This window comes from Corylus avellana, chromosome ca5 (genome assembly GCF_901000735.1).
Source record: "Corylus avellana chromosome ca5, CavTom2PMs-1.0".
Classification (NCBI taxonomy): Eukaryota; Viridiplantae; Streptophyta; class Magnoliopsida; order Fagales; family Betulaceae; genus Corylus; species Corylus avellana.
The window spans coordinates 11,724,465-11,738,761 of record NC_081545.1 but is presented as its reverse complement, the minus strand read 5'-3'; the positions used below and the strand labels follow the sequence as shown (position 1 = coordinate 11,738,761).

The window sequence follows — 14,297 nt, the reverse complement described above, 5'->3', positions numbered from 1 at the left end:
TTACTCTTGTGTAAAAAAAAATTAAAAAAATAAAGGAAAAAAAAATTGATGCTATTCTGATTTCTGAGTCACTGACCCACGGGTTCCATGTTCTTTTTATAATTTTTAATTATTTAAAATTAAATATTTTTTAAATATAAGGATATAAAAGATATTTTACTTATATTTCCTCTATAATATAAATTGCCACACTCTCAGCCATTGTTAGACAATTCACCGTTCTCTCAAGCGAGCTTCTACCAAACACCGAAAATGCGATCGTGTCACAATCACCAGCTTTCCTCTACAATTGAAACCAACCAACCAACAACCTTTCTCCCTGAGGATGTGGTTCTGAAAATCCTCTCCAGGCTGCCTCCAAAGTCTCTTCTCCGATTCAGATCCGTCTGCAAATCCTGGCTCTCCCTCATCGGCACCCCCAATTACGTATCCAAAAACCTCCTCAACCACTCCATTCTCACCACCGCCGCCGCCCCCCATCACCTCCTCCTCGTAAAACGCACCACCGCATCGATACCCAGAACGGACACTTGCTCTTTCCTCTCCTACCAAACCCTTTCCTCCGCCTCCCAAACCCCTCAAAATATTCCCATACGAAGCACACGCGGGTTAAGCATTGTGGGTTCCTGTAATGGCTTGCTCTGCCTTTTTGACTACTTCGCTGGCGGCGACATTTTTGTCTGGAACCCCGCCACTTCAGAGCTGAAGGCCCTGCCTGGCGCGTCCAGGGCGGACACTGTTAGTTTTGGCTTCGACCACAAACGAAATGAGTTTAAGGTTATGCGGATTCGTTATGTTATGGATCGTGAACCGCCGGTTCTTTCTCTGAACCGGGTAGCGGACGTGTATAGTCTAAGAAGCGGCGGTTCTTGGAGAAATCTCACCGTCGATGGAGAGGTGCCCGATTCCAATACACCCAATTCACGGTGTCGGTGGGCATACGCATATGGGGTTTGTTTCTGGTGGACGTCACGCCGTGCCGAGGATGAAAAGATTATTGCTTTCGATGTGAGCGAGGAGGTGTTCAGAACGACGCCGTTGCCGGACGCTAGTGTTCTTGGGAGGCGCAGTTATGTGAGGGCTCTCACGGTGCTAAACGAATCGGTCGCCATGCTTGTTGTGCGCAATGAAAGCAAATGGGAGGGGAAATCGTTTGATTTATGGGTTTTGCTTGAATTTGGTGTAAAGGAATCGTGGACTCAGCTTCTGAGGATTGAAGCTTTTCCGGGTCTGGAATGGCCGTTGGGTTTTTGGAAGAACGGAGAGTTGTTCATGGAGAACCACGAGGGGCAGCTGGTTTATTATGACCCATTTACAAATACAGTAACAAAAGTAGAGGTTGGTGATAATGATATTGATAGGGTAAAGGAATCTTTACAAGTTTTAGCTTACACACCCACTTCTCATTCCATCCATGGAGGGAGGGATTACGCTTTTATTGTAGATAATAATAATAATAATTGGTGAGCTGTTTTCTTTTTGATTTTTAAGTTGTTGTTTGGATATTTTTCTTTGAAATTAAGTTTTCAGCTTGTTTGGTATGCATCATTAATGTCTTTTTAGATGGCTTTAGGTGAGATAGGTGGAGTGAACTTCGAATTGAATTTTTGTGCAATCCCATTGCGTAAGATTCAGTGAATAGATGACAAGTTGGACTACATCTATTGCAGCCTTCTGCAGATAAAAACAAAAAATCTGCATAGACATTAAGAACAACAAAAAACCAAAACTGACTTACAAAAATCTGCGTGTGAGGCCACCTTGTCTTGATCATCACGTTTGTTGTGAGGTGTTGTCTTATCTTGATCATGAGGAGAGGAAAATGGAATGAGTTGACAAGGCACCTGAAGAACCGTGGAAAGGATAGTCCAAATTCAAGGGCAAATTCTCTCCAATCTGGGGAGAATGATGTAGATCAACGAGCCTCGTTTGCAACCTCGTCTACAGCCAGTCTGGACGGTCCTCAACCCGAGAGCCTTGTGTAAAGTCCTTGTCTAGAGACCATCCGAATGCTTACGTTTATTTAGGGTTTTTTACACTTTATGTGAAGGACCGTTCGGACGGCCTTATGTCCCGTCTAGACTGCCATATGGTTTTTGTGTGTATTTTAGGTGACCGTCCGGACGGGGATATGTCCCGTCCGAACAAGATATCCTCATCTGGACAAGCTCCGTAGCTTTTCATGGGTTTTTAGGTGTTATGTCGTGGGCGTCCGTACAGACTTAAGTGTCGTCCGGACGGGCATCGTAGAAGTTCAATTCTAATTCTAATTCGTAGTTTTATTAGGTTTAGGAGTCTTGGGGTTATAAATACATGCTTATAGCCTCCAAAAACGGAAAGTTGTTGATTATATATGAGTTTTGTTCAATACGAAATCTCAGAGTTGAGCGTTTTTCAGTTTTCCTTCAAAACTTAGAGAGTATCTAGCGTTTTAGAGAAGATTTCTTAGATTACTTAATAGAATGAAGATCTAGAAATACATATATGTTCCTTATTGTTGTTATTCGCTGCAGCCCACTAAGTCACGCTGCATCAATGGGCTAAAATAATGTGGGCAACTTTGGCCTCTTTTGTGGGCATTTTTGGCCTCTTTTGTGGTCATCTTTGACCTTTTATTATTATTATTATTATTTTTTTCCTGGAAAAGTCACTGAAGATAGGCGGTAGGTGGCAGCCGGAAAAGGTACATGGCGGCAACAGGTGGCAGCAGACAGTGAACGTGTTGGGCAGTAGAAATGGGCCTGAGACATGGGTTGTGACCTTCTTGGATAGGCCATCGGCTTGGGCATGCTAACCTAGGGAACTAGCCCATGGATTTGGGCTTGAACTCGGTTGGAATGAGCATAATAGGCTAAAGTGACTTGGACCCTCAATGAGGGCTTAGATACAATGGCCTTAATGACCCAAAAATAAGTGATCCAAATGGTCCGGGTTGAGAATGTTGGATCTTGGTGGGTTGACCCGTTCCTAACCTGGTAATTTTTTTATTTTTTTATTTTTTTAAAGGAACAGAGCGCTTGGGACACGAGTCTGACGTGGCAATGGTGTTGTCGTGGCACTAGGGTTGATGTGGAAGTAAGGGTGACGTGGCTGAAGGAAGCGTCTAGCGTGTGTGGTGAACGCTTGGCAAAATGGGAGTGCCTGGGCACATGGAGAAGATGCGCAGATGTTGGAGCAACGCGTGGAGGCGCGTAGCAAGGCCGATGGAGATGTTGCTAACTGTTCTGGAGTCACTAGAGGGAGATCTATCCATCAGAGGGCAAAGAAAATCAAACTGACCACCATGGTGGGCTGTGGCAAACCAACTGTGTCGGAACGACAAGGACTTGTAGCGGCCCGTGAGGGTGAGTCACAGGTCTGATGGAGATGTGGTCGGCAATTCAAGAGTCGCTGAAGGGAGATCTATCAAACAGAGAGTCGAAAAATGTAATGGTGACAGAGCGTGAGGTGCGTAGAGATTGATCGACGGCGTGTGGAAGAGCGTGAAAGTTTAGTTAGCATATTCAGGTGGAGCATGTGATGGTTGGTGGTGACGGATCTTTCACAGATCTTTCAATATAAATGTTGTGGACCTAATTCTGGTATTAGTTTTCCAAAATACGGTCCGACAAAGGCCGCGAAGGACGAGTAGCACAACTATGGTGATGCAAATGGTGGCCCCTAACCAATGAGGACTATTGCGATGGGTGAAAAGAACCCCACTCGTATTCTAACCAGCGAAAACGAGTGCTACCAACACCCAAAATACAACGGCAAAAGAAAATGCCAAGGCTTTTGTGCAATAGAAAAAACAAGTCTGTGCAACAACAAAAATAAACTTGCAAAAGGTTTCGTGATTGTGAAAACAATTCAAAACGAAGAAAAAGAAATTAAAGGGAAATAGAAACAAAAGAACTAAGAAATTACAGGAAATATAAACAAAAGAAGTAACCTAGAATTTAATAATTGGCGTTAGCCTATTAGCTTCGATACCATATAAGATTTCATAATGTGGAAATATAAAGTGGAATAATGAACAAGAGAATAGAAAGAGACGATAAGATTGAGGTGGTTCGCCAATGTCCTCAAAAGGTAGCTTAATCGGCTGGGATCATGCCTAATGAAGTAGAGGTCACTAATTCGAATCCTCCTCTCCCCTCTTGTGCGGACTTGTCAAAAAAAAAAAGGTTTTTCGGCAATATGCCTAGATTTACACACTAAAGCCCTATAGGCTACATCTTGCTTTTATTGAGTTGATATAAATACATAAGAGTATTCTCTATTTATAGAGAGCACACGAGGAATGGGTTTCATTCCATACCAATGTTGGACAAGAAGATGAGGCTTTTATACAAGCAAATGGCCAAAGCCTCTCCTTACTTAGGCAATGTGGGACAACCTATATATTATCTCTAACACCATCCCAAATTCCCAATGGTGTCCCAAAGGAGTCCCGCGCAGGGAGCGACATTGTTTAGGCCAGGTCTCGTGGGGACCTACCGATGTCCCAACAAAGTTCTAGATCGGTCTCGAAGGAGTCTTGGCCAAGTCTCGGTAGTGTCCAAATAAAGTCTTGGCCAAGTCCTAGCAGAGTTTCGGCGGGTCCTAGTGAAGTCTCGACAATGTTCAAGTCGGGTCCCAGCAAAGTCCTAACGGTGTTCTAGCGGAGTCCCTATAGTGTCCCAACGGTGTCTTGGCTGGCATCAATAGTATCCCAACAGTGTCCAAGCTGGGTCCCAACAAAGTCCTGATAGTGTCCCGGTGGAGTTAATGAAATTTTTTCGGTCAAACTGAAAATGTTTTTCATTGAATATTATTTTTCGTTGCATAAATTACTAAAGAATTTGAAAAATATTTTTCAAAAATTATTTTATGCAAAAAAACAAACGGAGCTTAAGTGAAACTAAAAAAAAAAAAAAAAAAAACACAATGTTTTATGTATAAGTTTAAATGGACAAGATCTTACCAAAAAAAAAAAAAAAATGGACAAGATATTCTCTAAATGTAGAGTTTATTGCTTGAGGGCGAAGATACTTCTATAAGGATGTAGTGTAAACTACCTTCTTTGTGCCCACCAATAAGAAGCTACCACCTAGGATTACTGCACAAACCCAAATAAGAACAAAAACACCAAATTATTTAGGTTTATTTCTTTTTTTTTTTTGTTAAGAATATTTGCAGGGCTGAAGGTGGTTCGCCACCACCCCCAGCCCATCTGGGGTGGTGGGGGGGCTACCCCATGGGCGGAGGTGGCCACGCAGGCCACATCCAACCCATCTAGGGTGACCGGCGAGCCACCCCAGATGGGCTGGGGGTGGCCCGCATGGGGTGGCTCGCCGGCCACCCCATGGCCTAGGGGTGGCCCGCTCGGCAACCCTAGCCCATGGGGTGGCTCACCAACCACCCCATCAATTTTTGTTTTTTTTTTTTAAAAAAAAAAACAAATAATGTTGATTTTTTAGAGTTTAGGTAGAATAATCTAGTGTGGTAGTGTTTTTTTTCCTTAAACTTAAGTTTATCCTAAAATGCTGGGGTGTTACTTGATGAGTGGTGGGCAAAAGAGGTGGGTTTATACCACCTCCTTATAAAAGTTACTCTTTAATGTATATCCAAGATATGATGTTGATGCAGACTACTACGAATATTCACGGTACAATGTAAAATGAAAGTCTTTACAACAAGGTGAAAAAGATGCTCGAAAATTGGTTCCAATAAGGTATATCCATTCCTGGATTATCACTCTTTTTTAGAAGATTTCTAAATTTTAAAAACTCTCAATTTTACATCTTAAACTTTCAATTTGATACAATGTACCCTGGGGCGGGACTACCATAAGCCTCGGGTGGCCTCCCAAAAAAATAAAATTTCTTTTAAAATATATATATAATTTTGCTCCCCCAAATTAAAAGTTCTAGTTCCACCCCTCAATGTACCCCTCCGTCAATTTCTGGACATTAAAAGTGATAAAATAATCTTTATATCCTTAACATTTTTATAAAATTTCAAATTGACCCTTAATTTCAAATTAAAAATTAAAAAAAAAAATTGAAGGGTAATTTGATCTTTTTTGTGGTGACGGGATGAGATAATTGCATCAAATTGAAAGTTTAGAGGGTGAAATTAAGAGTTTTTAAAATTTGAAAATTTTCTCAAAACAGTGATAATTTAGGGATTCTAAGTGAAGTTATCATACATAAACACACACACACACATACACACTCATATATATATCACGTGCTAATTCAACACTCTTTCTTTCACTAAGGTGGAAGACGGAAGACCCTTTTGAATATTTAAACTAATTTAATGAAAAAGGAGTGAGGTACCTTTTCTTTTCATTTCTTAAAGAAATTGAAATGGGTACTCGTAGTACAATTTTTAAATTTTTTATAAAATTATGTAACCGCTGCTATAAAGATTGAAATAAGTACTCTTAAGTACTACAATTTTTATTATAAGTTTTTTACAAATTGATGTAACAATTGTAACGTCTATTTTTAAACAATTATATTTATTTATCAAATTTTGCTGCTCATTTTTTTTCACCATTAAAAATACTATCACATAATGTTTTTTTTTTAAATTATAATAAAAAATTTAGTACCCAACTATTTTCCAATTGAAATAGATAATCTCAAAATGAGTAGTCTTTACCGATGGAACCAGTCCAACGGGATCCAAAATTGTTGAGGCCTATTTGGGCCTCCAATTTTCAGCGAATTATTTTTTATTAAAAAATATTGGGCCTCTAATGGGTGTAACCCAAAACCCAATGTATAAATTCTACTGTATACGTATTGGCCTGAAATCCAAGTCTTACAAAACGAACAAGGCATGGCATAGGTCTTTATTTTATTTTTACTAATTTCTCCAAAATATAACGGTTTTGAAAGGCTTAAAAATTATAGAATACTTGTAAAATTGTGCTCTAAATACATGATTTCATATTGAACAACACGAAGAATTTTTCACCGCACTTCAATACTTCCGGGTTAAATAATATGGGCAGTAAATTATACTGGATCTCAATCTTACTCTTGAAAGCGTTCTATTCTCACAAACTCGTTTCTTCCGTAGCTTGTTTCTGTAGTCTCTCGCTCTTCCTTGCAAGTAATATATATTCTATAAAAATATACGATCATTGTTAATCAATATTGGGGTAGACATTGTGGCTTGGAAGGATTGAAGATCCTAATCAATCATTTAGTTCCACCTCTATTTATAGGTTAATATTATTGAATGAAAAATATAAGAAATATTTGTTGAGCCAAATGCTAAACAATATTTTTACTTGAAATAATTTTTCAAAAAATTATCTCAACTGAAAATATTTTTCAACCGAAAAGATTTTTCGTTAAACTAAACTGTATCAATTTGGAAACTAAGAGATACAAGAACGATCTTTTTTAATAAAAAAATAGAAAAATAAAAAATAAATTGTTTAAATTAAAATACTTTTCAACTGAAAACATTTTACGTTTAACGAGCATCAATTTGGAAACCAAGAGATATTATAACGATCTTTTTGTAAAATAATAATAAATAAATACATTGTTTTAATCGAAATATTTTTCAATCAAAAACATTTTATGTTGAACCAAAAACTCCATCAATTTGGGAACTTAAGAGATATAAGAACATCTTCTTCTTTTTTTAATTAATATATATATATATATATATATTAAAGTGACTTTTCATTTGAACCGTTCTAGCTAGTGATAAACCAAGTTGAAGATGGATCTTCTTTTGAATGTTCCAATTCTTTATCTTGAAAAAGTCTTTGTCATCATCTACGAATACTAAAAAAGAAAAAACAAGTCCTTATCATTTCTTTCTTCCCAATCTAATCAACCAATAATTCAATGCATTTATAACCATAAATCATTCAATCACCAACCGGATTCTTCTCGTATTGCTTAATTGTATGTTCTTTTCCATAGTGGAACAACTAGTGCTCATATAATTTGATGGTAACCTTCCCATCCAAGCGCCAATAAATAGAAAATAAAAAAGAAAAAAATAAAAAGGAAAAGAAAAAAATAAATAAATAAAAAATAAATAAATAAAAGGAAAAGATGATGTTGATCTTGGATTCTTGGTTTCCCTTAATACAGCTTGTCTAGATTTTCATGAATACTTAATTCTTTGTTTGGGCATTATGTGGACTCTCTCTTTCTCTCTCCATGGGAATTGGATGGTCCCTACCTCTTCTCCATGAAAGGATAGCTTATGTTTGATTCACCATTATAAATTTATAACAAAGAGAGAGAGATAGAGTGGGTGCTTTAGCTTTGCTTTCCAATTAAGCAAAAAGATAATTTGTAATCTTCTAATACGGCATTGCTTGATGAGTACAATATCATTTGAAATATGATCTTCTAGTGGGTGGTCCCATGAAAGCAGTACAAGCCACCGAAGCCCTGAAGTTCTTAGAAACCAATATGCAACCCTATGATTCTTTTAATTAACATAGAGGAGATTAACATCTTAATAAGGGTGCGTTTGAGATTACAATTCGTAGATAAAAAATGCGATTTTAAATTAAATAGTAAAAAATAGATCGTTTGGGACTGGGTTTTAAAAAAATTGTGTTTTGAAAACGCAGAAAATCTATGTTTTCAAAAAGCAGGCAAGTATGTGCTTTTTTAAAAAAACACAATTTTAAAAGTTAAATTGCGATTTTACCAAATTCTTAACTGCATTTTTAAAAATCACGTTGCACATTTTTAGATTGCACTTTTTAAAATTAAAAACCTAAACGGGCCTCAAGTATATATATAGACAATACTCAACCTAAAAGGTTAAGTTAATGGATTTGGTACGATTGTGTTATTTTAACCATTTACACTTGTTAAATATTTCCGAGAATTAACAATTCTAGTTATGATAATTTACCCTCCCTAAAGTTTCAGAGGTTTTTCAATTTTAAACCCAAAGTTCAAAAATTGGCAATCTACCCCCTGAAGTTTCAAAAATTGGCAATTTAAACCTTCCGTTAAATTTTTCCGAAAATCTATGAAATTACATCATTACCTTCAGGCTTTTTTAAAAAAATTTCTGTTCAATTTAACGGAAAAATTAAACGGAATGTTTAAATTGCCAATTTTTGAAACTTCAAGGGGGTAGATTGCCAATTTTTAAACTTTAAGGTTAAAATTGAAAAACCCTTGAAACTTCAGGGGGTAAACTACATTTTCCCTTTTTTTTTTTTTTTTTTATATATGAGCAAAATTTTCCTTTAAAGTGGGTTAAATGACTTTCTTCCAATTTAATCTATTAAATTGACAAATATTTTTATAATATGTGATTCTCACTTGCATTCTAAAAAATACACGTAAAAATCGCTTGCTCTAAGAACAAATTAATGTATTTTAGGAAGAAAATTCCTATCCTTGATCTACTAGTGTAGATCAGTAGATCTTTTGCAATAGAGGCATGCTACACATCATTTTGTTAACCATCTTTCAATTATCTATTTTTGGCAAATTTAATAGATTTACCATTGAATTTGTAGAGTCATGTGAGTCCCACAAAAATTTAATAATAGATTCACTCATTCACTATACAGAGATAATTGAAAAATAATTGAGAGAATGAGTTTTATCATTTATCTGTGCGATAAAATTAGCTTGTGCTAGCTCTACTGTCTTAAGAAGGAAAGGATATTGTCCTTTTACCAATTGCCACGCATTCTAACTGTCACGATGAATGGTCATTTTAAATTGCTTCATGACTAATTAACCCAGTATCCAAAAAAATAAATAAATAATTAATTAATCCAGTATTTTTTAAACCAAATCTTCTTTGAAAAGATATGCAGCATTTTTTTTACCTTCTCTAATTATAATACTTATATACAAAATTTACATTTGCATAATTAACCAAGTCTTGATATTCTAGCCCTTATAAAATAATAGAAGTATTAATAGTATTCTTCAAATAAAGAAGAATCCACTTAACATGAGGCTAATAGTTTATACCCATATTTTCCATGTTCTTACATACTTTTCTTTTTTTTTTGAACAAACAAGTTATTTTTATTGATATAAAATCAATCTAGAGCAAAATGCTCCATCATTCAATGCCAAAGATATAAGTTGAAAACTCTACAACCCCAACACTATTTATGACATATCCAATAGCTTCTAGGGTTATTACAAAACAATACCTTAGAAATGTCATCATCACAATCACGTCTTTGGTCGCTGTCCCTTTCATCAATGACAATTCTTCCATAAACTTGATAACTCATATAGTTTGCTCACAGAAAAAAACCAGAAGAAAACAAAAGACCTACTAGAAACCATGTCGATATTCTTAAGTAAAACCTAAGAAAATAACAAATTCAAGACCTGCTACAACCAGAGCAACAACATACTTATCTTATTTAGAAGAAAAAACGAAAATACATAATAAAAAATAAAAAAGTAAAAAAACACCCCACTCTCAGTGATGACATTGCTAACACGATGGCGCATGGCTGGCAGAATGATGCATGAAGGCTGGCAGCTGGAAGACAGGGTGGCCGGAGAGCACGGTGAGCGGTAGCGTGGATGGACGGAACTGATGGAGAAAGCCAAATATGATTCTGGGAAAGAAAAAAAAAATGAATGATCTAGAAACTCCATCAAGTCTAGTAGGATGGCGGTGCAGAGAACATGACAGGCTGGTAGAGAGTTTGGACGACGGATCTAAGCAAAGGAGGAAAGAAAAGAGGGGAAGAGAAAGGAAGAGAGGGGGGAGGGGGGTTTCCCTCCTCCCCTACCACCTAGGGTTTCCCGACTATTCCTACTACTAAACAATTTCTAGTATACTACAAACTAAAATGAGCATAAAGCTTTTTATTATTATTATTATGGTGCATTAGACATATTATTTGCAACCATATGTTGTAAATAACTAAGCAACCATATGTTCCTACTTCTGCTTCATATGTTGAAGATTGATCAAAAAACTATTTACAACCAACAAAAAACGGGTACTAACTAGCTTCAAGTTTACATATTGAAGCAACACAACTTTTTCGACATAAACTTGAGTTATCCATATTTTCTTGCTCTTTTTGTCTCTATTTACTATTATTTCCAAGTATTTGATTAATTGTCTCTAAATTTTTTATGTCAAACTCTCCAGCTAGATGACTTTTTAATGTTGTAACACTTAAGCTCCGTTTATTTCAACGTAAAATGTTTTCTGTGTGGTGTTTGGCGCATACAAAAAATCAAAATTATATATATATATCATATTAAACTCTCTAAATTACAAAAATGTCCTAGACAAGTCTTAAAGGTATCCTAACCGAGTCCCGCATGGACCTAACTGCGACTCGCCTGGGACCTGCCCAGACCCCCCAGACCCTATCGAGACCCCGCCAGGATCAGCTCGGGACCCTGGCAGGACCCGCCTAAGACCCGACAGGGACATTTTTGTAATTTAGTGCTTAACATGATTTTGCGTACACACCACATACCAGAAAATGTTTTTTTGCTAAAAACATTTTTCGACGTGAGGGGCCGCCCTGATTTTCCGTACATGCCAAATACTGGAAAATGTTTTCTAAGAAATCATTTTCAAGGAAAATATTTTCTAAGAAATCAATTTCAAGGAAAATATTTTCCAACATTTGGTTCCGACGGGGTCCCAATCAAGTCGCTGCAGGGTCTTGGGTAGGTCCTAGTAGGGTCCTGGGTAGGTTCTGAGCGAGTCCCGGAGGGTCCCGAGTAGGTCTTGGGCGAGTCCCAACAAGGTCCAGGGCAGGTCCAGTCGTGTCCTGGGTGGGTCTTGGTCAAGTCCCGAGCAGGTCCTGGGTGAGTCCTAGCGAGGTCCCGGGTAGGTCACAGCGGGATCCCGGGCAAGTCCAGGGTTGGTCCTGGCGAGGTCTTGGGCAGGTCCTGGGCGAGTCCTAGCGAGATCTCGGACAGGTCCAGTTGGATCACAGGCTGATTTTGGTTAAGTTCCGACGAGGTCCTGGGCGGGTCTTGGCATGGTCCATTAATTTGATAATAAGATGCTCAAATTCGGAAAATGGTTTACGGTTTTTAAAAATGAAAACCATTTTTCAAAAATTAAAGAAGAATTTTTGGTCAAAGGGAAAATATTTTCCGTTGACTATTACTTTACGTCGCACCAAACACCTGAAAATACGGAGAACATTTTTTGTAAATCATTTTACGGTGAAACAAACGAAGCCTTAGGGTGTGTTTGGGATTGCGATTTCGCAAGAATAATCTGCGTTTTTAAAATATATCGCAAAACGTAAGGTGTTTGGTATTGCGATTTAAAAATCACTTAATTTAAAATAGAAAATATATATATATATATATCGATTTCTATAAGCAGGCTAAAGGGTGCTTATTTGAGAAGACACAAATTTAAACAAAAATCACGATTTTGCATAATAAATATTTGATAAAAAATACATATTTTTTAACATGTTTTACTAAACTCCTTTGCAATTTTAAAAGTTGTGATTTCAAAAACGCAATTTTTAAAATCGCCCTTATTGAAACTGCAATTCCAAACGGATCCTTAGTTTGCTTGTACCCACAACAATTATGTCTTCCATACACATTAGCACAATGGTGAAACCATTATTCTCCAAACTCTATACATAAGCACAATAATCAGATTCACATATATGTAAATCTTTTTGCTAAACAATTGATTTCATTGCATGATGACATGTACACTATGTGTATTTATTACTCACTAAGTCTTAGACTCACACTTGTATTTTTTTCACTTGTAAAACATGTGTTAATTTATAGTTAGCCTATCTTTGGATGCCAAACTTGAGTGAGGATGATTTTGAGGTAGTTGCTGCCATTTGGCATTATTATAGTGATCGAGTTAACGCTTGAAGACTTATCACAAGATTTCAAAGGTCATTCATGATAATTTGTATTCTTGGTTGATATTGTAGACTAGAGTTTAGAGGCATGTTGTGTATTAAGGTTTAGTTTAGATATTTTTATCGATCATATGTATAGTATAATTTTTAGTTAATATAATGATTTTTAGTAGATGATCTGGTTGTAATAATTAATGTTAATAGAGATATTGTGTGTTTTCACTGTTTAGTATTCTCTTTTGAGAATTAGATCTTTTGGTCTTATTCTTTGGGAGAATTAGATCAGGTAACGAACTGTAAAGTTAATTATGAGTTAATTAATTTCTCGGGACGTTACATAAGGTTTATGAGCTCTCTTACGATGACTTTGATCCCACTGAGTTTCAATTTCACATATATCTATATGCTCAATAATATTATTAACAACTTCAATTGACTCATTATCTTCACAGGTTGGCATACAATGATCATTAACTTCTCTCTCTTTCTAAAACCTTAAACTAATTATTTTGATACAATACAAAAAGCCTATTAATTAAAATGAGTTTTATATATAGATACGCAAAAGTATATATTCCTATAGAAACTAAAGTTCATGAACTATATTAAAAAAAAAAAAAAAATAGAAGTTACAATCTTAGTGGACTATGATTCATTATAAGGATTTACAAATCCTTTGGAAAAAGAGAGTAAGATTTTCAAGTTGTGGGGTATAATTATCATCGTATGGTGAGTTGCCAAGTTGCAAATTTTCAATAGTTTTATCCGCGTGGTTCTTTTATTTCCTTGAAAAACATTGCTTTAATGGTCGCACTCAACAAGCATTGAAAGCTACTTCATTTTAAAGTATTTCCTCTAACATATATATGATCTTTTCATTCTGACCGTAGCCCGTGAAAGACAGAGTCATAGGGGTTAGTGAGTTGGTCGTTTTGGGTAAAACTAGAATCCATTAACATCCATCCACTAGGTGACATATACATACTTTACTCTCAGCTGGTCGAATTTCTCTCCATGAATATGTTTTTTCTGTAAAGAAGGTTGAATTCATAGAGATGTTTGTCTTGTTCGATACTGTTGAATGTTTTGATACTCTCACATTAAGAAAGGAGGGCCAATGACAGATTGCATCCCCTCCCTTGAGTTTTGTCTTGTCTTCTTTCTTTTTATTTTCTTCTTTTGGTTGTGCAGAATTTGTCCACCTCATGAACACTAATCATCAAGTGAATGCCTAGATATATTCCTCTTGATTTTACATTTTTATTTTTTTTTTGTTTTTTTTTTGCTTTAATTCTTTGATTCCAGCTTGAGACTATGATTGGCAAAAAGCAACTTGAAGAGAGAACTATTCCGCCTACATTTCCATATAAAGCAATGGATAAATTTTTTTTAAAATTTGGGTAGTATGATTTTTTCAAATTGAGTGTTTAAATGAGTCATATGCGTCTTTTGAACATGTGAGAAATAC

General features: G+C 36.3%; 1 protein-coding gene across 1 annotated transcript; it reads left to right on the top strand.

Annotated features, from left to right (window-relative positions):
* The first annotated feature begins 252 nt into the window (after positions 1–252).
* LOC132181772 (F-box protein At3g07870-like) lies at positions 253–1,467 on the top strand. Its single transcript, XM_059595008.1, has one exon. The coding sequence runs from the start codon at positions 253–255 to the stop codon at positions 1,465–1,467; it is 1,215 nt and encodes a 404-aa protein (XP_059450991.1).
* The last annotated feature ends 12,830 nt before the right edge of the window (positions 1,468–14,297 follow it).